General features: G+C 33.9%; 1 protein-coding gene across 1 annotated transcript in view; it reads left to right on the top strand.

The window, feature by feature from the left end:
• FCHO2 (FCH domain only 2) overlaps positions 1-26,451 on the top strand; it is a 120,426-nt gene that overhangs the window by 58,889 nt on the left and 35,086 nt on the right. Inside the window, exons 8-11 of the mRNA XM_012664629.1 lie at positions 12,406-12,450; positions 14,114-14,186; positions 17,475-17,499; positions 25,972-26,029. Coding sequence (XP_012520083.1) covers positions 12,406-12,450; positions 14,114-14,186; positions 17,475-17,499; positions 25,972-26,029 — 201 coding nt within the window. The remainder of the gene's footprint in view (positions 1-12,405; positions 12,451-14,113; positions 14,187-17,474; positions 17,500-25,971; positions 26,030-26,451) is intronic.

The following is a 26,451-nucleotide window of genomic DNA, read 5'->3' as shown; positions in this document are numbered from 1 at the left end:
TGTACTTTTCTGTACTTTCATTATATGATATTAATAAGTTTATAGATACAAATCTTTAAAATTAAAGATACAATTGGGAGAAGTCTGAGAAATGTGGACATAAAAAAACAGTTGGCCACAACAAAAAAGGGAAAAATGAGATTCATGTAGTCAGACTACCTAAATGACATTAATGTATTAGTTTGGATATTTGGAATATTTTAGCTACTACATTAGATATATTATTGTAAATTACAGAGTAAAGCAAATCATTTTTTAAAAATGTAACCTAGTTATCTTTCCAGACCCCAGATTTGGAATAATGCCAAACCTTTAAATAGAGCCTCATACCCCTACCCCCACCCAAATGTTTTTGCTTTTTTTGAAATCAGAGAAACAAAAACCTTTGTGTAGAAAACAAAATTAAAAATAGATAAGAAGAGGCAAAGACCCACTAAACCATATAAGTTATGCTGTGATGATTTGGTTTTTCTGTAAGCTAGCAAGGGGGGAATGACCAGAAAAAGAAGAAAAAAAGAATGGATAATGATTAGGGAAAGAGGATAATATGTGTAGATTAGTACCAATGGGGGAGTAAAAAAGAGCCCACAAAGAATAAAGCCTACATTGAACAGCTCCACCCTGTGAGGCAGTATACCTCCACTTATGGAACCCTCCCCTGTGGGGTTGTATATGAAGTATGCTATTAAAAACATCCACTTATACATCGTTGTTTGGCATGCCACCTGATAATTGATTATCTTTTACATCTTTTAGAGCAGGAGTTGGCAAACTTATGGCCATTGAGCCAAATTTTGACTCTGCCTACTTTTGTGAAACTTACAAGCAAAGAATGGATTTTACCTTTTTAAATGGTTGGGGGGAAGATGAAAGAAGAATAGTATTTTGCGACAGGAAAATTATATGAAATTCAGATTTCAGTGTCCATAAATAAATTTTGTTTGAACATGGTCACACTTGTTTATGTATTTTTTAAATTGTCTGTGGCTGCTTTCACACTGCAACAGCAGAGTTGAAAAGTTATGACAGATTGTGTGGCCCACAAAGTCTAAAATAGTTACTATCTGACCCTTTAGAGAAAAACTGTCCACCCCTGTGTTAGAGAATACATTTCTTGTGTGGCATACTAGCATACAATGTGTCATGATACATTAGAATTACACAGCTTTTTTCAAAAAGCAGATTTTGCTGTTTTGGGTTCAGAAATCATTTAATCTGACATCCTACAGCAACTACATCTGCATTTATATCACAGCACAGTAATTGATCCTAATAATAATAATCCTAAATTGTGAAGTAAACATTAAACTATTTTGAGCAGACTTTGTTCAAGCAAGCTTAGTTCATTGATATGAGGTACCCATTAAAAATGTTAATAAATGCATAAATATTCTGGCAACAAAATACTAATGAAAATATAAAATAAGCAGATTACAATTGTTACATCTAAAAATTGTATGTATAGTAACAGGGACAGGGTTTTAGTTCTTTTTGCAGTTTGTAAAAGAAGCTAACTCAATCCAAGTTGAACTTAAAAGGAAATCTGTTGGGAAAAAAATGAGGCATTCCAAGGATCTAAAATCAGGAATATAGCCAGGCCTCAGAAGGAAACAGTAGGAAAACTAGGTATCATTTTTCCTTTATTCCATCTCTTTGTTTCTACTGCTTCATTATTTTCTTTGCAGAATGACTCTTTTTGCTTCCCTAGGCACATGATATAAGGTGATCTCCCAGTAATTTCTAGGTTTTTAAAACTTTTTCTTTAATTGAAGCCACAGCTCTGAATTAACCCAAATGTTTGTCCCTTTCCAAATATCGTAGAGAAAGAATGTGGTTGGTCCACCTTGGCTCAGGTAATCTTTCTAGTCCAGTCAGTTCTGGCTAGATCATGCAGTATAAACATGGCTTCTGCACCTACTACTTGTTGGGAAGGAGGCATTTCCCAGAGAAAAGCTATTATAGTGAGCTCAGCATATCCGCCAAATATCTCCTGCAGTCACCCTCACCTAGGAGATACATTAAAATTTCTGGAGGTGGGAATTAGGGAAAGGTAGGGATGTGGTTTGAAAATGCATATTCGGTATAACTTTCTCCAGAATTTTATTATGAAAACTTTCAAACATGCAGAATAATTGAAAGTATTTTACATTGAAGGACTATATACCTACCACTTTGATTCCACCACTGACATTTTACAGTAATGTCTGTTTTATTACATCTGTCTACCCATCTCTCTGTTCATCTATCAAGCCATCTTTTTTTATGCATTTCAGAGTAAGTTGCAGAAGTCAGTACACATTCCCCCAAATACTTTAGCATGTGTATTATTCCTCTTTTTTTATTGTGGTAAATTAATGTAAAATTCACAATTTTAACCACTTTAAAGTATATAGCTCAGTGGCATTTAGTACATTCATAATATTGTATAGCCATAACTACTATCTAGTTCTGGAATATTTTAATTATTCCAGAAAAGAAACCTTGTTCACTTTCATTTCCCTCCAACTCTCAGCCCCTGGAAAAAAGTAATGTGCTTGTCTGTCTCTTAGAATTTACCTGTTCTAGATATTTCATATAGATGGATGGATGTTTCATATAAATGGAATAATACAAACAATATGTGGCCTTTTATGTCTGCCATCTTTCATTTAGCATAATGTTTTCAAGACTTATCCGTGTTGCATCTTGTGTCAGTACTTCATTCCTTTTTGTGGGTGAATAATATTCGATATCCATTGTATGGATGTGCCACATTTTGTTTATCTGTTCATCTGCTGATGGACATTTGGATTGTTTCCACCTTTTGGCCATTGAGAATAGTGCTGCTATGAATGTATGTGTACAGTTTTTGTTGGAATGTCTGTTTCAGTGCTTTTGAGTATATACCTAGGAGCGGAATTATTGCATCAGATGGTAATTCTGTGTTTGAGTTTTCTACTGTAGCTGTACTCCTTTACATTCCTTCCAGCAATGTTGCAGGTTCCAATTTCCCTATATCCTCTCCAACATTATTTTCCCTTTTTTAAAAAAAAATATAGCCGTCCTAGTGAGTGTGAGGGGTAGTGGATTATTGTGGTTTTGATATGTGTTTCCCTAATGACTAATGATGCTGAGCATCTTTTCATGTGATTCTTAGCTATTTGTATAATATATCATCTTTGGAGAAATGTTTATTTGCCCGTTTTTAAATTGGATTGTCTTTTTGTTGTTGAGTTCTAAGAGTTCTTTATTCTGGATACTAGATTCTTATCAGATACATGATTTGCAGATATTTTCTTGCATTGTGCGAGTTGTCTTTTGACTTTCCCGATAGTGTCTTTTGATGCACAGAAATTTTTAATTTTGATGAAGTTCAGTTCATTTTTTCTTTCGTTGGTTGTGCTTTTGCTGTTATATCTAAGAAACCATTGTCAAATTGAAGGTCATGAAGATTTATCCCTTGTTTTCCTCTAAGAAGCCTTTTCATTTAGGTCTTTGATTGTTTTTGACTTAATTTTTCCATATAGTAAGAAATAAGGGTCCAGCTTCATTCTTTTGAGTATAAATGTCCAGTTGTCCTAGCACCATTTGTTCAGGAGATTATCCTTTTCCAATTGAATTGTGACACCCTTGTTGAATATCAGTTGACCGTTGGTGTATAATTTATTTTTGTTTATCTATTTACTTTTTTTAGACAGGTTCTTGCTCTGTCGTCCAGAATAGAGTATAGTGGTGTGACCATAGCTCACTGCAACCTCAGACTCCTGGGCTCAAGCAATCCTCCTGCCTCAGCCTCCTGAGTAGCTGGGCATGTGCTACCATGCCCAGCTAATTTAAAAATTTTTGTTTTTTAGAGACAGGGTTTTGTTTTTTTTTTTTTTTTGAGACAGATTCTCACTCTGTTGCCCTGGCTAGAGTGAGTGCTGTGGCGTTAGCCTAGCTCACAGCAACCTCAAACTCCTGGGCTCAAGCGAGATCCTACTGCCTCAGCCTCCCGAGTAGCTGGGACTACAGGCATGCACCACCATGCCCGGCTAATTTTTTCTATATATTTTTAGTTGTCCAGGTAATTTCTTTCTACTTTTTTTTTTAGTAGAGACGGGGTCTTGCTCTTGCTCAGGCTGGTCTCGAACTCCTGAGCTCAAACAGTCCGCCCATCTTGGCCTCCCAGAGTGCTAGGATTACAGGCGTGAGCCACTACGCCCACCCTAGAGACAGGATTTTGCTATGTTGCCCAGGCTGGTCTTGAACTCCTGGTCTCAACCAATCCTCTTGCCTCAATGCCCCAAAGTGCTAGGATTATGGGTATGAACCATGGTGTTCGATCTAAAATTTATTTCAGAATTAAAAATGTTTACATTTTATTTATTTGTCTTTTTAAAATTCCAGCTTTTTAAAAATTTCCGCCTTTTACACAAAACAAAATAGAAGAAATAATACAAGATTAAACCTGCAAAAGTAGTAGGACAGTATATACAAAATCTGGAGAGGAAGATGGGCTTATTTGCAATGAGGAAACCCATGTAAAATTAAGGTAGTTTTCACATGAAACATTAAACAAATGGACGTATGCTATAGTGGGCACCACTATTTACAGCAGTATTAAATGGGGAGAAAATACTTATTTAATAGGGACAGATATATCACAAGGTATAGGTTTTACAGCATCAGTGCAATAAATTCACAAAACTATATTATAGCTAATCAGTTTAAGAATTGTTCCCAAATATGTCACATTTTTGGCCCTCAGAGTTTCATTCCCATAGATTTCAAGTACTCTAAATTTCTAGCCACTGAGAGTGAAAGAATGATTGTAAGAGGCTTTCAAATAAGTTATAAATTCTAAGCACACCACAGGCCAACTGTCACCTCAAGTCTGCTCTCACCAGCAGCCCTTGCATTTTCAGAGAAGTATCTAGGAAAAAAGTTAGACACCAGTGTAGTCACTATCTCCTATGCCAAACCTATGGGGACTGAAATGGTCAGTATTACCATAAAATGAGAATTTTGAGGCTTACCTTCAAAGGCTTATTCTGGTCTCAAAAATGAGTCAGATAAGATTATTTTCTACTGAAATGAATCTTGACTAAACATAGAAGACTTTTATCCTTTACTGGCTGGTTTTGGAGTAAAGGTCATAGACATGAGTCTTAACCTACTGTATACTGTGCTAAGGTCAGCTGCTAATCTGAAATTAAAAGTATGCTAAAAGCTCTAACTAAACACAATCTTTTAGAAGTCTGCTATTCTATTAAAAAGCCGTTAAGGATTTACTAACTTGAAATCTAAGTGCAAGGGGACAAGAGCTCTAAGCCTGTCATATTTTCCTCATTTGGGTGAAAGGATCAATGTTTCCTACAGATTGCTAAGTTTTGCACAAGGGAGAAGTTTACGCATACTAGGGCACAGAATTGGTTTTATTTTATTTCATGGGGATTCTTCTCCCATGGTACAGAAACAGAATGAGGAATGAATCTTAATTGGGCTCTTCATTGGAAGAGGTAAACTTGGTCTCTATATTCATAAAGTCACACAGTTTTTTAAGCATACTGTGAAAGCAGACAGTAGAGAACCAGCTTCTTATAGCCATAGGCCACTATATATCTAGCTAAAGCAAAGATCAACTCGAACAATTATCCAAAGTCACTTTAACTGTACTAAAGGGTCCAATGCTATTTTAAAGGAAATGGTCTGAAAGTAAGAATTCCATTAACGCTGGGTGAGAAAAACCAAGTTATACTTACTAATGATTGTCCATATAAGGCCAACTGATAAGAATACATCCAACTACACTTGACACAAAGACATTATACCCCAAGCCTTACTTGATGAGTCTGAATTTCTGTTAACTGAGGGCATAGAGAGAGCAAAGAGCTGCTTCTGTAACATTTTAGTATCTGGCTAGTATAGTAGAAAATGTTCCCAGGGACAGTGTATACTCCATTAATAACATTGGATAAAGCAGGTGAATTATTCATTTTTTATTTTTGTTTGGGAAGCTTATTGTCCCTTTTGGCCATTCCAGTGTGCTTCAAAATGATTCCATGTTGATAAGTCCAGGAAGCAACAATAAAGAAAGTTACTATCAGATGGGTGAGAAGCAGGTTGTGGACTTGACTTTCCACCCAAGCAACTGCTGCAAGAGAAATGATCATGAAGTACATTTTAAGCTCTTCAGATGGATCTAGATAATCCTATGATGGCAGGTGGAAACCAGGCCCTTTCCCATTTGAGGACGTTATCCGCCATCAGCATCACTTCTCCCCATTCTTGCAGCTGCTCTTCCAGACTTGTAGTCTCTGCAGCCAGCAAGTTGTTAGTACAATTACCTCCCTCCACCATCATCCCAGAGATGCCATCTCAGCAAGTACAAACTGCCTTCCTATTTAACCTTCCTCCTGAAAAATGCATGGTGACCCCAGTGCCAATGTATACATTATAATGCAAAAAATGGCCGAAAGATTTAGACATTTCACAAAAGAAAATATATGAATGGCAGATAAACACATGAAAAGACGCTAAACTTCATTAGTAATTAGGGAAATGAAAATTAGAACCACAATAAGATACCATTACATACTTATTCGAATGATTAAAATTAAAAATACTGACTATACCAAGTGCTGTTGAGGATGTGGAAGAACTGGAACTCATGTGCACTGCTAGTGAAAATATAAAATGGTACAGCCATTCTGGAAAACTACTTGGCAGTTTCTTAGAAATTTAAATATACATTTACCATGGGATCCAGCCATTCTACTCCTAGATATTTACTTAAAAGAAAAGGAAGTACTTGTCTATGTTCAAAGACTTGTATGTAAGTGTTTTTGGCAGTTTTATTTGTAATAGCCCCAAACTGAAAACAACCCAAATGTCCATTAAGAGATGAAAAGGTAAGCAAATCTTGGTATGTCTATACGGTGGAGTACTACTCAACAATAAAAATTAATGTACTCTTGATACATGCAACTACATGGATGAATCTCAAAATAATTATTCTGGGTTAAAGAAGCCAGACCAAAAAAAAAATGCATACTGTATGATTCTATTTATATAACATTCTAGAAAATATGAACTAATTTATAATGACAGTGGTTGCCTTGCGATGGGTTACAAAGGAGCATGAGGTGATGCCTATGTTATTATCTTATTTGTGGCAGTGGTCTCACAAATGTAACACATGTCAAAATTCACCAAATTGTACAATTTAAATAGGTGTAGTTTATTGCGTGTTGAGTATACCTCAGCAAAGCTGTTTAAAAAGAAGATGGAATAAATCACTCCAAGTGTTTGGGCCTGCCTGAGTAAGTGAAATGATGGAGTTGTCATTAACTGAGATGGGGAAGGCTTACATATATAAACGCTGTAATTAAAAGTAGAAACAAGGTTTTTTAGGAGGATCATATAGGATGAACACATGACTCAATCTGGGGGTGTAGGAACAGTGTCAGAATTTGGATGTAGGAGGAGATTATATTTCAGTGCTAAGATTCTGTGTTTGGAGAAGTGGAAGGTTTCGAAGTGACCAAAATCCATGGTTAAAAACCTATTCCTTTGATTTAAGACATAATTTTAAATTTGCCTCATGGTTTTCAAGCCTTGGGGTTTGTATGAGAATCATTTGTGATTTTTTTTCCCCTTTTCATTGCTCTTTTCTTCTTTTCTTTTTTTAAATGTACAGACTGCATGCTACCCCAGAAATTCAAATTTCATTGGTCTAGGGTGTATACCACTATATTTTAAAACTTCTCAGCTGATTCTACTGTGCACCCATTGTTGAAAACCTGTAGCATTAACCACGTGGATGCTTGTTATAGCTGTAGAATCTCAAACCCTATTCCATACCTATTGAATCAGAATCTGTATTTTAATAAGATGCCCAGGTGATTTGTATGCACAGTATAATTGGAGAAACACTATCTATAGTTACTGAGTATCTGGCAATGGCCAGGGATCTCCTAGGACTGTATTTCTCAAAGTATGATTCCATTACCAGAGCATCACCTGGGAATTTGTTTGAAATGCACATTTTTGAGCACCACCCTCAACCTTCCAAAAGGGACACTCTAGGGGTGGGGCCAGCAATCTGTGGTTTTATAAGCCCTTCAGGTGATTCTCATATAGTTTGAGAACCATTACACTTGAAGTTTCTGATGATCAGGGGGATTTGGGACCACTGAATTGAGGAAATTGTTTCTATAGGTCCTTTATTAAAATAGATACCTCTGAAGTGAAGTGTCATTGGTGCCTGCAACTTTCAAATAAGTTAGCAAAAAAAAAACAGTGTGTTTATGGCCATGTTGTAGAGAGAGAAAAAGCAAATGCAGAAAAATACATTACTGTTGACCATCCCCCTTTCATAAATGATACAGTCTAGGTTAGGTAACCAGTCCGAGGTAATCAGCCAGCAAACAAGTGCCAAAACCAGAACTTGAGCCTCCGTGCCTTTTGCTTATCACCACAAGCTAGAGTTTGATTCTCTTTTTTGTGTGTGTGTTAGCTTGCCAGGTTCATCATCCTAGGCATCTGGGAATGTGGCTGTGTTGCATTCCACAAGCCCAGGAGCAAGCTTGAAAATGCAGTCATTGACTTCCATTGTTATGAGTCACAGCTCTCTCTGCACACACACCCCCCCTTCATTATCATCTTTCCTTTTATTAGACTTTGGCTGTGTGTCCGAGTGTGTTTGTATGTTTTACCTTAACTCTAATTAGAATCGTGTTCTTCTTTGGTTTTAATTGGAAATATGCAGAAATATGCTTGATTTGAATAGGCCAGACTTCTTATGTGAGTTTTTTTTTTTTTTTTTGTGGCAGAGTCTCACTGTGTTGCCCGGGCTAGAGTGCTGTGGCATCATCCTAGCTCACAGCAACCTTAAACTCCTGGGCTCAAGTGATCCTCCTGTCTCAGCCTCCCGAGTAGCTGGGACTACAGACATGCGCCACCATGCCCGGCGAATTTTTTCTATATATTTTTAGTTGTCCAATTAATTTCTTTCTAATTTTAGTAGAGATGGGGTCTCGCTCTTGTTCAGGCTGGTTTCGAACTCCTGAGCTCAAACAATCCGCCTGCCTTGGCATCCCAGAGAGCTAGGATTACAGGCGTGAGCCACCGCTCCCGGCCCTTATGTGAGTTTTGAGGCCAGTTTTTAACTAGACAAAGTTATAAACTTGCCCTGTTGGTGGCCCAAGATTTAGGATTGATTCTAGAACAGGGACTATTAATTAAATATTTCACATATTTTATACTCTGCCTCATTCCACAAAAAAGTTGTAGTGATTAAAGATTGTTAAATAAATTGCTTTTTCTCCTGTAACCATTTCTTAAAAGTTTTGATCCAGAATAGGTTTGAATGAATTCTTTAGGTTGATGTCTTTTTTTTAATAGCAATAATTTATTCCTACCTGATGATTAAAGCATATTTAGAAATTGTTTTGCTTTGAATCATTGACTTCTTAGAGTTCTTCTGTTCTATGAGTTTAATTGAACTCATCGTGGCATTTTAAAATGTGTAAAAGAGCATCAGGAGACAGAGCCAAAATGGTTTTATTTGCTTTTATACAAACTAAATTGCCCTTGTGACCCAGCATAAAATCTAAGTGCTAAAAGCAGTTATTTATTTTGACAAAAGAATTAATTGAGTCTAAAACAGTTGAAATTCCAGTTTGTAGCAAACTATTCATTAAGACTCTCACTCTGGCTTTAGTACTGTCAAAAAAAATAACTTGTCTTATGATTAAATAGCAGAATGATGGGCAGTGGACTGCATTTGAGGGAGATGCTGAATAAACTTTCCACTTGTGAAACAGTTCAGAAGTGACACGCTACAAGGGGGGTCAGAATGTGCATTGATATCCAGCTGAGCTGTCAACTGGCACTGAGCCAGGCACGCAAAGCCTTGCCATGTGAAGCAGCATGTGGAGCATATGCCATTTGAAAAAGAAAATCTTTTTCATGCTTGATTTAATGTTTTTTTTAAAGGGTATATTTAGTTTTATTGTACCAGAAACTGTTAGTATTTCTGTCTTTAATAGAAAAGTTTATGTGGATGGTACTCAATTTAAAATTTTTTATATGTATTTAATGATTTGAAATGATTTAGCATTTTATATTTTAAAATGTTTTTTATTGAATATTTTATTGAACATTTTTCTATTTCAAATGGATTTTAAGAGGATGTTTAGTAAAGATAGGAAGAACAATCAAGATGTGTCTAGTATAGAAAAAGGTTTTGTGAGGAAAAAATGTAGAATTTTGTTTGAAGAGGTTGATTCTATAGAGTTGAGGAATGTCTTTACTATTTTCACATATATGAAGTCATCTGAAGATCTTTTTCTATATATACCATATTTGCTTAGTTGTAAAAGTCCTTCTAAATATTATTTTTTTTGTTACTTATAAACAATGCATTTTGTTTGACATTGGTGTTTTGTTTTTATTTTTATTTACTACCCCCCTCACCCCAAGAAGCCTATTGCTTGAGTATTAGAGATTCTGTAAATAGTTAATGTGTACATATTATGTGCTGTGTAACTGTAGGCAACATTTCTGGTTGCCTGTTTCTGTTAAATTCTTTCTCAGATTTGACAGATGGTTATATTTTCTCAAGCTTTATTAGTACTTAGAAAAGCCAATAATACATAATAAGCTGCTGGTAATTTACATGGAGATTTTTCATTCCTCATAATTTTTATACCAAGTAAAAAGTTACTAATTATGAGATACACATACCTAAATTCTTTACCCTTACTGATTTTTCAGTCTGTCCTCATCTCATTGTAAATCTTTAATATAGACTTCTCAGGGATTCTGCAAACAAGCTTAGTACCCTTTCATTAAATGATTTCTCAGCTTCCAGATTTGCAGAGTAGGCTCGAATAAAGCCCTTAAATTTTTAATTGGGTTGTTTTTTTGACTCTTTGAGGCTTGCTTTTGGTAGAAGTGATAAATGTATTTTTTTTCTTGGTCAAATGATGTATATATAGAAGAATGCTCTAGTAAGGAAGATATTAATAATCAATTGATTAGTTTATCAGTCACTTTTATGACTATCTTAGTTATTCTGCTTATCACTAAATATTAATCTATTTTAGTTGAATGGAGACTGAGACCAAATAGAAATAAATCTTAGATTTAGGGGGAATTAGAGGGATATTTAGCCAACATTTTTAGATCCTTCTGCTTGTTAGAGAAATCTTTCTTGTGAATCAGTGGTTTTCTTTTATAATGGAATGATCAATGAGAATGCTGATCATGAATTTGCACATAGTTGTATTAATAATTAAGCTTAACATCTCAGAAGAACCAGTAACGAAATCCTTTATTATCTACTCTTTACTTCAAGCACTATTTTAAAATTTCTTGATATAGCAAGTTATACCAATTACCATTAATAAATTAAAAATTATTTCACAAAAATACTGGACTTTCGTAGATTTATATTAAATATAAAAGGACTAACATGATAGTGAGAGATAATTTTTTAGTCTGATATTTAGCTTTTGTGATATTTTAATAGAAGAGTAATTCATGCTTTTGCTAATTTCTCTGCTACCTAAATAGATATTTCACATACGTGAAGTATACCATATTTTATGGCATAAGGCTACTTTCAGCAGTTCTGTCATTTCATGGCTATCGTAATTGTTTTCTAACTGATTTCTACCTTATTATATTCCTCCTCTCTATAATCTATCCCTCATAGTGCTAAATTAATTTTCCTGTAAGACCATTTTCAAGGTGTATGTGTGTATAACCTTCTCACATGAAAACTTTTCCCATTGCCTGCAAACTATAGTTCTAATTCCTTGACTTGCTATACAGTGAGAAGAGGTCTGGGTTATAATCCCAGAGCTACCACTTAACTAGTGTGTAATTAATTCATTTATTCCACCAGCAAATATTTACTGATGATTTACTACTTGCCTGGCATTTTCTAGGTATTGAAGATACAGTGGTGAACAGAACAGATGATGTCCGAACCATGCATTCTAGTAGTATTTACTGTCTTGATACCCCTGTCCTTCCCATAAGCACAACCAAGGATTCAACAACTGCCTTTTAGCTTGTTTTCTCTCATCAATTGTACTGCAAGCTCCTTGAAAACAGAGACTACATGTTAGATTTCTGTGTCTCCAGGTCTGGGATACCACATATGAAGGGTTTTTAGTAAATTATTGTGATCATATAGGCTAGTCTCAATTATTTTTAATTGTTAGGATTATTTAATTTTTTAAAAATTATTACTGATATTTGAATTAAGTATCAGATAACACTGGAACACATTTTGGAACAATTAAAAAGATGTACATTAAAAAATTAAAAAATTTAAAAATGTAAAAAAAGAGATGTATTATAATGGGATTTATCAGATAATTGTTTACTACCCTATTTGTTTTCTACTAGAAGTTCAACTTTTTTTTTCAGGTCTTATTGAATTTGAAGAATGTGACCCTGCTAGTGCAGTTGAAGGTAAGTTGACTAGTTGTAATGTTAATGTACATGGCAACTAGCCAGTATCTTCTGTTCATTGAATTAGGAGGGACTGCTATTCATAGGTATCAGCATACCTATGGAGTGATGTAAAAATCTGAATGTAGTTTGAAGGCCCTGCAGATGCTAATCGTTAGCTAATAATAAACAATAGATTTGCCCAGAAAAATATTTAGTGTATTAGATTATATATTTTAAAAGATTAATATATATTTTTAAATATACATTGAAACTTTTCTTCATTGACATTTATCTTTAAACATTCTAATGTCATGAATATAAAAACTCATCACTACATGTTAATGTGTAGTGCTTATTCTACAATGAGTAACATTTCATTAATTAATGAAGTTGTACCATCATTCAGAATGGGTGATGATTTGACTTGGTTCCTCAACTGGTATGACTCCTATTTAAGTAGGTGTTTTTTATAGAATGAAACCCAAGAGATGCCTGCTGTTTTTGTTCATGTTTTGTATATCTCACTTTGTGAGCTACTAGAAATAATTTGAAAGCAATCTTCTATTTTTTCCAAGCCCTGTGTAAGAATTTTGGGAAATGGTTTTCTATCATCTGATAAGTTTACTGTTAACCCTATTATTATTAGTAGTAGTAACCCTGGGACTTAGGCTTCTTGGGTTCGCTGGCTATTTGTATTTACTGGCTATTCGAGAGCAATAATTATTTAAGTTCTCTGAACTTTAACTTCTTTATTGTAAAGTAAGGATAATAAATACCTATACTATGAGAATAAATAGATTTTTAAAATATGTAATATACTGTACAAATGTGTGGTTTAGGGTGATAGCAAGTACATTACTCTATGACACCTGGATTCTTGGTCTAGCTGTAGTATTTCCTAGTGATATAACACAATTTAAAAAAACAACAACAAAAAACCCTTTAAATTTCCTCATCTGTAAGATGAAGAGTTGACTTAGGTGACCTAAGGGCTCTACTGCTCACTTCTCAGAGAGTAAGCAGCTAAGCTTTAAGTGCTGAATTCCATCAACAATAGCATGAATGACCTTTTAAAAATAATTTGTTGTACAAGAAGAGGATGAAGAACTGCCATATTAGGGTAAACAAAGATGATTTTTGCTCCTCAGTTATGGTAGGATCCATTGGTAACATTGTTTGTATTAGGGATAACATATGGACACAAGAATGCTATGTTACAAACTTTGTGTTTTACTTCCGATGAGTCTGCTGTATCACCTTTTTATTTAAAACAATACATTTATATCGTGAGACCCTGTAGAAAGGGAACATGATTTGAACTACATTTATAACAAGATCTAATATAATGAATAATCTACATTCTGTGAAGTTTTAAGATATTAATATATCCATATGTTTATTTTGCCTGAGGCGACTTAAGGGGGACTTAGGAGAAGAAAAGAATTACATCAATCAAGTGAACATTCTATGATCTTTTGGTGAATATTAACATGAGAAAAGTCTAAACAGACTAAGACTGTGATTTAAATACTAGGGTTTAGTGGTTGGTAATTTTATTTCTTCTAAGTTTAGCATTAGCAATTATGAGTAAATTAAGTGTCAAAATACAATATACATTCATAAGTTTAATATATTTGTCAGGAACAGTTGTGTTTCTGTAACAAATACATTTCTCTTAAAGGCATGAAACCAAGGAGAAGAAAGCCTTTTGCTTTGTCGGGAATAATTAAAAAGGAAAAGGATGCAGAATCTGTGTAAGTATATTAAATATTGTCAACATCCCTTTTATTTTTAGAAGTCATTAAGAATAAGACTGTTTTGAATTTGGAAAGAAAGAAGTCTTTTGGAAATAACTCAAAGTATATGTCTAAGGGGTGAAAAATATAAACCTTTCTAAATAAATACATTTGCCAGTTCCTCTAGTTTTAGTTTGAAGTATTAACTTTTCTTATTAATTATTTAAAAATTTTAAGACATTATAGATGAAAGCTTTACTTTAAAATGTCCTTATTTTATAAAATGATATATGCATATTTTTAAAAGTTAAACAAAAGTGCAGAAAAATGCAAAATTCATCAAAATTTTAATGCCTAAGAGAAAACCTCTGGTCAACTATTTGATGAAAATCCTTTGAGACAATTCTAAGTATATAGGCACATAGCGGCATCTGTATACATAAATGGAAAATGTTAAATGGGTGGGAGGGCCCTAATATGTTTTACCACTTATCCTAGGTCATCATTTTTAGATGGAGTATTTGGTCCACTTACAAGTCTCATTTACTTTCTTTTAAAAATAAGAAATTAGCATACAAAGAATACATAATAAGCATATAAGAAATTGAGCTAGTATTTAGCTAAACAAAGTTTTTTACTTTGGCTAAACATTATAACTACTTGGGAAATTAAAATAAATGTACCTATACCAGGCCCCACCAGTTAAATCAAATTCTGTGGGTGGGAGACCCCAGTATAGTTTTTGTTCTGTTTTGTTTTATTTAAGCAGCTTGTGCAATTCTTAATATACACCTGGGGCTGAGAATCATTGAGCTGTGATTATTCAGAGACAACTAGAATTAAAGGAATCTTTCTTTCCATGATTACTTAATCCGTTTAAACTGAAGTGACACTATTCAAAAGTCTTGAGTGATTTCTTTACCCGGTAACATTGGCTGAAATTTAGTTTAAAAACTCTACTTCTCTAGCATAATCAGTGGAACTCTTACGAGATTTAATATTTTGATGAGCACTCATATATTCAACATAAGAGAACAGTTTGTGCTTTGAGTATTCTTGCCTCGTACCTAGTTATATTCCTATTCGAGTGTCTCAGAGTTTCTCCCATTCTAAATGTTTGTCTCTTCCCCATTCCCGAGTGTTATTTGGTTAACAAATTAAGAGCAATTGCAAAGTGATTTATATCTACAATTATCTTTTCTGCAAATGTCTTGAACATTATGAAAGGGATATTTTGCTAAGGGGGTGGAACCTAATCTCTTCTTATGATACTGGAAACACATAGTGAAATCTATACAATTGATTTGTAAGTAAATTTTTAAAATGTAGCCAGTTCATCTGTTAGTGACTCTATTGTAAAGAATGATGGCCTTAAATTAAAATATTTTTATAATGTATGGTTTTCACTATGGTTCATGTAGGGAACTTATAATATTTTTAGTTTTTTATTAGCAATAATTTTCTAGTATGATGATTAAACCACTTAAAATGATTTTTTACCAACAAGAATACTAAGCAGAAGGCCAGTGCTTAAACTGCCATGCCATCATTACTTTCTTTCAAACTTCTTGGGACAAAAAATATTAGAATTCATTTTACTTGAAATGCCAGAGGCTCTTGGCATGCCCCTTCTTCATAGCCTGAAGGCTTTTGAGATGCTTGTAATTGTGGAAGATGGATCGGAGCTTCCTGTTCCTGGAGCTTCATCGACAGGTCTTCACAGCCCACTGTGAAGGCAAATAGATGAGTGCTTTACCACAAAGACTGAATCGTCTGGCCTAAAGCCAGAGAATAAACTGTTAGTGATGTTAACCCTTCTTTTAAACTGTATCTTTAAAAAAAAAAAAAAAAACCTGACATCTTGATTGATTTGATTCTCTAGAAGAATTGAATTTATTATTATGCCTTTTCTGGAACATTTTCTCAGAGTATGTATACTTTTTTTTTTTCATAAAATCCTAATCTGCCAATAAGGAAGCTATATTTCAAAACTTGAAATTTTAAATGACTTTCAAACAGATATTAAGACACATGGGGTTTGCATTTACCTTTGGTGCTTCAGTTTGGATTAAGAGCAGTGTAGCCATCTTCCTCCCTTTTCATTTTTTTTCAGTCCATTTTATCCTATCTTCCTTTAAGAAAATGCTTCAGTTTGTAGAGTTTTCTGGTTTTTGTTTAGTCTTTGGGTAGATAGAGAATAACCTGTTTCTATAGATTCTGATATGGGTTGAGTATTCCTTATCTGAAATGCTTAGGACCAGAAGTGTGTTGGGTTTCGAATTTTTTCACATTTTGAAATACTTGCAGAATATATCCAATTGAGCATTCCTAATCTGAAAATGCGAAATCTGAAATGCTCTAGTGACCATTTCCTTTGAGCATCCTGTTGGTGCTTTAAAGTTTTTGGATTGTGGAACATTTCGGATTTTGGCTTTTCATATTAGGGATGCCTAAACTGTATTATATGCATTAACTGTCTCCAGTCAAAGGTCCAAATATCTTTTAAGTCTGTACCCTAGTTTTTGTTTATGAATTTGTTTTGGAGTATGTACATAGAAATTCTTCTAACTTTATTAATCTTGACCTCAGTGTCCTTAATTTTACATACTTAAGTCATCTTTTAGTTTTATATATAAAATAATAGTTTTCACCAGCTTATATGCAAATTCAATATTAAATGATAGAATTCCAGTTCTCAACTGCATATTACATTAGACTAGAAAGTTATTCTAACTGGAAGTCTACTCATTTAGCATATTTGGAGAAAACTAGTTTTGACTTCCATATACATGAAGTTATAGAAAGTACTTCAGATGAAACTAAAGTGTTCTAAGAGTTTTATTTAAAAATGTTACTTACCAATAAATGTAAATTTTCCCACTGGTGTTAAGTTTTCAGACTACTTGTTGCCTAATATAGATTTTTTTTAATCCAAGCTTTCTTCTTTAAGAAATTTGTTTTTTAAGCTTAATATACTTGAACAATGAAAAACCATTAGAAAGTCTTGTAGGAATGACAACTTCCTTGATATGGTGTACGAGTATATTCATGAAAAAGAAGTACTTTTGAAAATAGTTTTTAAAATACTTGTAAGCTGTTTTATGTTTTATTTTGTCAGGTAGTATGGGTGTAGGAATGCTTTCTTTTGAATTTTAAAATAATGTATATTTTAATCTTCATGATTTGATTTCTTTTTTTGTAGAGTTAAATAGAGTGATGTTTAGCAAGGAAAACACTTTAAATATAGTATAATTAGCAGACAGTTCTAGTAGTTGAATATTTCTGATGTTTTGTTTATTTTAATAGGGAATGCCCTGATGCAGATTCACTTGTAAGTAGATTTAACTTTGATATAAACAATTTAAATTAGCTGTTTTCATTAAGAAAAACTTAGCATATTTGAATTGAGTTGTTACTAGTCTTTCAAAGAAAGATATTAACCATGTTATTGTAAATTCACTATATGCATTTTTTCCAGATGCATTTTTGGCTTTATGTTGCCAAATAGAAAGTATTTCTGACTACCTTTGAAAAGTGGATATTTTACTTTTAAAATTGGAGTGGTACCTTATCATATTGCTTTTTCTTGGGAAACATGCCACATACAAATCTGTGTACTTTGTTTTAAAATGTGCTACTCTTACTAATTTATTCTTAGCTTTGTTAAAATACAGCCTATCTGTGCATGCATTTAAAGTTTCATTTAAGAGATTGTCATTTTAGAAATAACAACAACAACCATGGTCAGTACTTTTCTGTGCTTTTTGTTTTGTTTTAAAGAATGTTTATATTTCTTGGTTAAATGTATTTCTTTATATATAATTAAAGAAGACATCAAACGGAGCTCCCTGTGGTTACAGTGGGAGAGTAGATTTACCAAATGCTGTAAGTAATGTGTAGACAGACATATTTTTCAAACTGTTCATCAGACACTGATCATGTCGATCAGTGTAAGAGTTTCAAACAATCTCTCTCCTTTGCTTATTGTTCTTGCTTGCATAACTATTGTTTCCTTTGGCCCAGAAACATCTTGATCTTTTACCAAATAAAGAACTAAAAATATTTTGTGAAATATTGTGTTGTATACTGTTTAAGTAAGATAAAACTAGTATTTTTGTTTCATATTTCAGCTTTAAAATAAAATTATGATTTGTTGATAAATTTATATGGAAAATAAGAAATAGATTTCTAATGAGTTATGAGGTTAAAAATCATCATAAATCATTAGATGAGTTTAATCTAAAGAATTAATACCCTTGTTTAATACCTTTAGTTAATTAATTAATGAAAAGTCAGCAGATGTCTTTGGCATTTACTTTAGTACTCATCATACATTTTATTTCTGAATTAATTACTTGTAGCATTTATTTGATGATTGTGACATTGAATAAGATTCTTTAATACTTGATGTTTTATTTTATATATATTCTCTTTAAATAAAACATTTTTTATTTTCTCAGTAGCTAATTGATACTACTCTACAATGATCAGTATTATCCAATTTTGAACTTTAGCCAATACTTAACCAGAATTAGGAAAGGGCTTTTAAAGAGAATACAAAATTCTAAAACTCAGTGGAAATCAAGCAGTGGGAAGGAGGGAGAAGAGTGGGTGAAAACCTACCTAATGGGTACAGTGAACACTATGTGGGTGGTGGGCATACATATAACTCTGACTCAAGCATAACAAAATCTATACATGTAACCAAAAACATTCATACCCCTGTAATATTTTGAAATAGAAAAAAGAGAAAACAAAATTCTGATACCATGTAAGAAATAATTGATAAATTTGATTATGTAGAAATGAAAATTTATAAAATTATAAGAATTACACCATAAAAGGATTTAAGTCATCAAAGACAAAGTGGCAGAACATATTTGTAAGACATGTGACAGGGGCTAATTGCTTTTATTTATAAAGTTTTTATACAAATCAGTACAAAAAGTAAGCGAGTGCCCAGTAGGAAAAGGGCATAGGGTAAAAATGGGCAATTTTCATAAAAAGAAATAAAAGTGGTAAATAGCCATAATAAATGTCGCTCAAAATAGTAGTCTCATTCTGATGCTAATTAGTATGACATTATTATAGTCTGTAATTATATTGGCATAAGTTTTTATATACTCGTACTGTTGGTAGGAATGTAAATTGGTACAATCCATCTTATGGGTAGTTTGGCAGTATTGCCCCAAGTAAGAAATACATGTTCTTTTTTGACCTTGCAATACCTCTGCTAAGAATTTACTGTCATGTCTATATTCACAAAACTTTATGTGTTTATGTGTATATATATGTGTGCGTGTGTATAAAGTCTGTATACATACATGTACACACTTGATCAAGATATATGCATATATAGAAAGTGAGGGAGAGAAAGGAGAGAGATGTTTATTTCAACATTGTTTACATTAGCAAAATGTGGAAACACCAAAGTATCCATCAAAATGGGAACTAGTTAAATACATTATTAAACATGCACTTGATGGGGTAATAGATATAACGAATTCAGTTGATCTGTGTCTGCTGATGTGGAAAGAGCCTACTTAATAAAAGCAAGCATAATCTTTTAAGCGATCACTGTTTTAAAAATAAAATGTAAATATATGGGTATATGTGTTATCTTTTTCTTAAAAGAATGAGGTACAAGACACTTGATTGTGGTTACCATTGTGAAGGGGGTTTACAGTGGTCAGCAGGGAAAAGAGACTTTCATTTTTGTTGTTTCCTTTTATTTGTATTCTATTATTATTTACTTATGGCCTATTCATGACTGTGTCTTACTAATTTTAAAATAGGCTATCTTGGTAGGGAAATGATTGTTCATTTGTTCTTCCTTTTTTTAAAGGCCTGTGTAATTTTAAAAAATTACTTTGAGCAACTACATCTTTTAGAAGTTGACCAATTGCTTTTTTTTTTTTTTTTGGTTTTGACCAATGACCCCACTCCAAAGAGATTAAGAAATATTCCATTGACTCTTGAGCTTCATTTCAGTATATATGTTTTATTTATTTATTTATTTATTTTATTTCTGCATATTATGGGGGTACAAATGTGTAGGTTACATATGTTGCCCTTGCCTCCCCTCCCCCCCAGTCAGAGCTTCAAGCGTCTCCATCCCCCAGATGGCGCGCATCGCAGTCATTATGTATGTATGACCCATCCCTTCCCCCCCATCTGCCTGACACCCGATAAATGTTATTCCTATACGTGCACTTAGGTGTTGATCAATGAAACCGATTTGCTGGTGAGTACATGTGGTGGTTAGTATGTATGTTTTAAATCACCACCACCACAATAACTATCTTTAAGATTGGTGAGTGTGGCCAGGTGTGGTGGCTCACGCCTGTAATCCTAACACTCTGGGAGGCCAAGGTGGGAGGATTGCTTGAGGTCATGAGTTCGAGACTAGTTTGAGCAAGAGTGAGACCCCATCCCTACTAAAAAAAAAAAAAAAAAAAAAAATAAGATTGGTGAGTGAAGTTGCCTACTCTATTCCTCTTCTTATTACTTTGACCTAATGCTTCACTTCAGCAGTGTGAGCCTTAATGTAGAAACCATGGATTGGGTAACCATGTACACAGGTAATGTGTAAATTTTATTAGTGTGAGGTTTCTATGAATAGTTCTAGTGTTGAAAAGCTAGTACGGTGAGAATCACTGCTTTAAAAAAAACTTTATTTCGAAATAATTTTGGATTTACAGAAGGTTACAAAGATAGTACAGAAACAGTATGGTATACTTGTCTGTTAACCCCTTCCTCCTGATGCTAACATCTTGCAGAACTGTGGTGCAGTATTACAACTAGGGTACTGACACTAATTCAATCAAAACAGAACATTTCCATTCCCACAAAGATCCCTCATATTGGTTGCCCTTTTACAGCCACTTCTCTTCCTTCCTTAGCGCCTCCTTAACCTCTGGCAACATTGTTTTCTACATTTCTATAATTTTGTCAATTCAAGAATGTTACGTAAATGGAATCATACAGTATATACCCCTTTGAAATTGTTTTTTTTCACTCAGCACAATTCTTTGGAAATTCATTCAGATTGTTGTGTGTATGAAAATTCTTTTTTGTTGCTGAGTAGTGTGTCATGTTATGGATGTACCAAAGTTTGTTTAGCCATTCACCTATTGTAGGACATTTTAATTTTTTCTAGTTTTTGGCTATTAGAAATAAAGTTGCTATGAACAATTATATATAGATTTTTTTGTGTAGACATAATGCCCCTCTCTGACCTTGGTAATTTTCTTTCTGAAATCTGCTTTATATAATATTAAGATACAACTTCTTTTCCTTTTTTTTTTACTATTATTAATGTTTGCATGGTATATTTTTTCATCCATTTTCGTTCAACCTACCTATACTGTTATATTTGAAGTACGTTTCTTATAGACAGCATATAGTCGAATCATGTTTTTAAATCCATTCTGTCAATTTGTCTTTTAATTGATACATTTAAACCATTTATATTTAATGATATGTCATAATTTGCCTGCCATTTTATTTTTGTTTTCTGTTTATTCCTCTTTTGTTTTCATTTTGTTGTTTTTCTTGCCTTCTTATGGGTTATTTGAATTCCATTTTGATTTATTTATAGTTTTTGAGTGAGTCCTTTTGTAAAGCTATTTTAGTGGTTGCTGTAGGTCGTTCTCCATTACCTTCAGATAGTTGTTTATGTATTTTGATCAGAGTTTATAGTTGTAATCTGTAGGAGGTTGGTCCAAAAGCAGCTTACTCAGTCTTACAGAAAATAGCTTGGTATTATTTTAAATTATCACATCTTACTATATAGCGTCTTGTAAACAAATTTAAAGTAGGATCAGTTATTAAATCTCAGGTAGAACCTCTAGGAGACTAAATACCTGTTATGTTTCTAGGATACTTGGACTAGGGTTAAATTATTTTGAAAAAACTTCTCATTCTGATTTCTAATGAATTTACACTTGGCGAAATTTCATTTCTCTCTTCTCTTCTCTTCTCTTCTCTTCCTTTTCTTCTTTCGATACAGGGTCTCACTGTGTCACCCTGGCTAGAGTACAGTGACATCATCATAGCTCACTGCAACCTCAAACTCCTGGGCTCAAGTGACCCCCGCCACCCCAGTAGCTGGGACTATAGGTGCGCACCACCATGCCTGGTTAATTTTTCTTTTTTTTGTAGAGACGGAGTCTTGCTCTTGCTCAGACTGGTCTTGAACTTGCCACCCCAAGCATTTCTCCTCACTCAGCCTCCCAGAGTGCTAGGATTACAGGCATGAGCCACCACACCCAGCCAGTTTTTAAAAAGTATTTTAAAGTAATATTTGCATATTAACAAGCAATATGTAGAGCTCAAACTGCTCTACTTCTCGTGTCATAAATACGGCCCTCATCATCTTTTTGTCAGGGAATCTGCTCTTCAGCCTACGTTACATTTTTCATTTCTAGTTTTTAATTCCATCTGTTAGCTCACTGCTGGCTACATTAGACTGTTTATTTGGTCTGGAAGCTATAGTCATGTAAATACTACTCTCCATTCTCCTTGACCTTATGCTGCACCTGCCTTCCCAGTCTTTCATATCCCTCTTCCTGAGCTTTAGAAAGTGATTGGAGGAAGAATGGCATACCTTAACAGTGGAAGGACTTTTGCTGCCATACCTTGGCATTCCTTGGCAGTCTCTTTTTTTTTTTTCCCCCGTTTAAAAAATTTTTTTATTTGGAGATAATTTCTAACTTAAAAAAATGGAAGAATAAAATAATACCAAGGGTATACACTTATACCCTTTATTTTTATTTTTATCACATTTACTTTAACATTTGCATTCTTTCTATACATGTATGTATAATTTTTTCCTGATCTATTTGACACAAATTAAAATACCTTATAGCCTTTTGTCTCGAAATACTTATATTTCCAAAGAAATAGGAATATTTCCTTACCTGCCGACAAATGTATACTCAGAGATGTGTCCTTCTTCTACCCCATTGCCCGTCCTTGTAGGTAACTAGCTTAATTGTGTTCTGATTATCTTCCAGTGATGATTTTTTTTCATAAAGATAAGCAGATATATGTATGTTTTCTTATCTTCTCTTCCTATCATCCTATATATGTTATCATCCTATATATGTTCTTTACTACTTGGCTTTTCTCAATTAGCAGTATTTCTTGAAAATCACTCCATATTAGTTCATAGAAACCTTTCTCTCCCCCTCTCCCCTTCTCCCCCCTTTCTTTTTTTTTACAGCTTCTCCTCTCTTCACTCTTCTCTCTTCTTTCTTCTCTCTTCTCTTCTTTTCCAGCTTCATAGTCCAGTCATCCCTCCATATCCTTGGGGCATTAGTTCCAGGATCCCCCTTGGATACCAAAATCCCTGGATGCTTAAGTCCCTTATGTATATTTGCACATAACCTACACATATCCTCCCGTATAGTTTAAATCATCTCTAGATTACTTATAATATCTGATAACAATATAAATGTTACTGTATTGGATTTTCATTTGTATTATTTTATTGTTGTATTGGATTTTTTGTTTTTTGTTTTTTTAGGCAAGCACGAAAATGAGGTTTATTGAGGAGAGAGAGAGGTAGGATTATAGGGCAAGAGCAAGATAAAGGTTTACAGAGCATGGTACATACACCACAGATGATGACCGGATCCACTGTCGCAGCAGGGCAAGCAAAAGGAAGGACGAAGATAGAGAGCTTGGCTATGGTCTGCATCTTACTTTATAACACCTCTGTTGTATTGGGTTTTTAAAAATTTTTGGAATATTTTCAATCCACAGTTGGTTGAATCCGCAAATGCAGTAACTGCAGATATAAAGGGCCAGGTGTACTCCGTTTTATTTATATATCTTAGTTATTCAGCTGTGCTTGGACATTTAGGTAATTTCCATTAATTTCAAGTTACAGATAAATTTTGATGAATAACCTTGTACACATGTATTTTTAAATAGTTGGAACTGTGTCTTCAGGGAGAATTTCTAGAAGATGGAATTCCTGGGTGAAAGGGTAAATATGGGTGTAGATTTGTTACATATTGCCAAGTTTCTCTCTGTAGAGATTGTACCATTTTGTATTATACCAACAAAGTATGAACGTGCATTTCCCCACAGCTTCACTAACAGAGTGTATTTTGAAGCTTTTGGATTGGTTATCTTAGTGTAGTTTGAATTTTCTTGGTAGTCTTTTATTTCTGTCTCTTGGTTCGCAGTCTGTGTTTCCAGTTACTTAAATCCTCTCACTTCAGCACACCCCAGCCCCAGACATACACAGTCTTGCCCTTTTATTTCTTCACTTTGAAGATTTGAGTGAAAAATTGGTTATCCACAAAACTGCTGGTATTTCTACCCAAATACCTGTTTTCTTCCTTTCATTTTTTTCCTAGTCCCTGAGGAACAGAGGCCTCTTTGTCTTAACTTGTTTTTTCCTTACTCTTAGAGGACCTTGTTCCCATTTTATCTCCTCTCATTCCTGCAGTATCTATATTTATTGGCTCTTCTTCCACTTTCAGGTATGCCCAGTTTCCTTTAACTTGACAGAAACTTTTCCTTAATACCTAAACTTGTCTATGTTGCATTTCTGTGTCTGTTATTTCTTTTCTTTTGCAGTGCTCTTTCCACCTGTGGGAATTTTATGATGTGAACAGAAAGCCCCTTCTTGAAGCTGTTAAAATGCTTTGAAAGTAATTTCTGTCTGAAATGTAGTATTTAGCAACTTCTGCTGTTTGTTGTACTTGCAGCTAGGACTATTTTTAACTTTTTATTATGAAGAATTTTAAACAAAGGTAAAAAATACATATAATGCCGTCATGGTCTCTCATGTTGGGGCTCTTAACAGTTGTCTCTTAACAGTTAGCCCCAACAACTTTCTATAGCCAATCCTGCCCATTGATTTTCCTTGCTCAAGTTCTCTTTAGTATTTTTAAATAATCATTCAATATTTATATTTATCATTATCTCTTGATTTCTTTACACTTTGTTTGAATTTGTTGGTAAATGTTTTAAGTCTCTCTTGATCTATAGGTTCTGCTTCTCTTCCTCTCTGTCTAACTTTCTAATGGCATTCTCTCTATTACCTTTGTTTGTTGAAGAGATGGGTGGTTTGTTTTGTAGTTTCCTTTAGTCTGGATTTTGCTATTTGTATTCCCATACTGTATGGTATTTTACTTCTTTATGTAAAGAATACCAAATTGGTATTTGGATCTAGAGACTTGATCAGATTCAGGTTCAAGGTTTTTTTTTTTTTTTTTAGTTTTGTTCTGTTTTGTCAAGTCTTCCTGTCTCATGATATCTGGTTGTCACTCTTTATGGGATGTTGGCAGACATCGATGCTCTGTCTTAGTTTCATTAGCTCATCCACACTTTAAGCTGCTTAAAGAGGCATTAGATGTTATATTTCCTTAGACCTTCTTATAGCAATAAGAGTATTTATCTTGATAATGTGTTTTTAATCACTTGATGGTATTTTTTAAAATCATACATTATTCCAGATTCATAACAGAAATTATAGATTTTGAGCAGTGTGAATTGGTCTTCACCTTGGCGATTTCTTGCCCTGAAATCATGAGTTGTGTTTCTCCTGTTTCATTTTGCAGGTCTTTTCTCTTTCAGATAACTGAAGCATGGAGTGTGATTTGAAGCAAATTAACTAAAAAGATGTAATTTCCCATAGTATTAATAATTTTGTTAACCTGTTTATATTTGGTAAATGATTTAGTTCCTCAGTAATGGTTAAGGCTGTTTGTTTTGCTAATCTTTAATAATTTTGTACATTGGAGTTGTCATTACAGTAGTTTTTTTTTTTTCCTTTTTCCCATAGAACATTCCTGATGTAGATGAAGAAGGCTATAGTATTAAACCAGAAGCAAATCAGAATGATATCCTTTCATTCTCTGGGTATTTTATGGATTGTGTTGGCATAAGTTAGTAGTTTTATTTCCATTAAAGTCTATATTACTCTTAAGGTTTTGTTCCTTTTTATAAATGTGTGAAAAACTGATTTTACACTAAGGTAATTTAAAAATTAAATTCTTTTCCTAGCACTCTGGGAGGCCGAGACGGGAGGATCGTTTGAGCTCAGGAGTTCGAGACCAGCCTGAGCAAGAGCGAGACCCCGTCTCTACTAAAAAAATAGAAAGAAATTAGCTGGACAACTAAAAATATATAGAAAAATTAGCCGGGCGTGGTGGCACGTGCCTGTAGTCCCAGCTACTTGGGAGGCTGAGGCAGTAGGATCGCTTGAGCCCAGGAGTTTGAGGCTGCTGTGAGCTAGGCTGATGCCATGGTACTCTAGCCGGGG

Source organism: Propithecus coquereli, unplaced genomic scaffold (assembly GCF_000956105.1).
Source record: "Propithecus coquereli isolate 6110/MARCELLA unplaced genomic scaffold, Pcoq_1.0 Scaffold9, whole genome shotgun sequence".
In the NCBI taxonomy this organism is placed as follows: Eukaryota; Metazoa; Chordata; class Mammalia; order Primates; family Indriidae; genus Propithecus; species Propithecus coquereli.
This window is presented reverse-complemented; position numbering and strand designations above follow the sequence as displayed.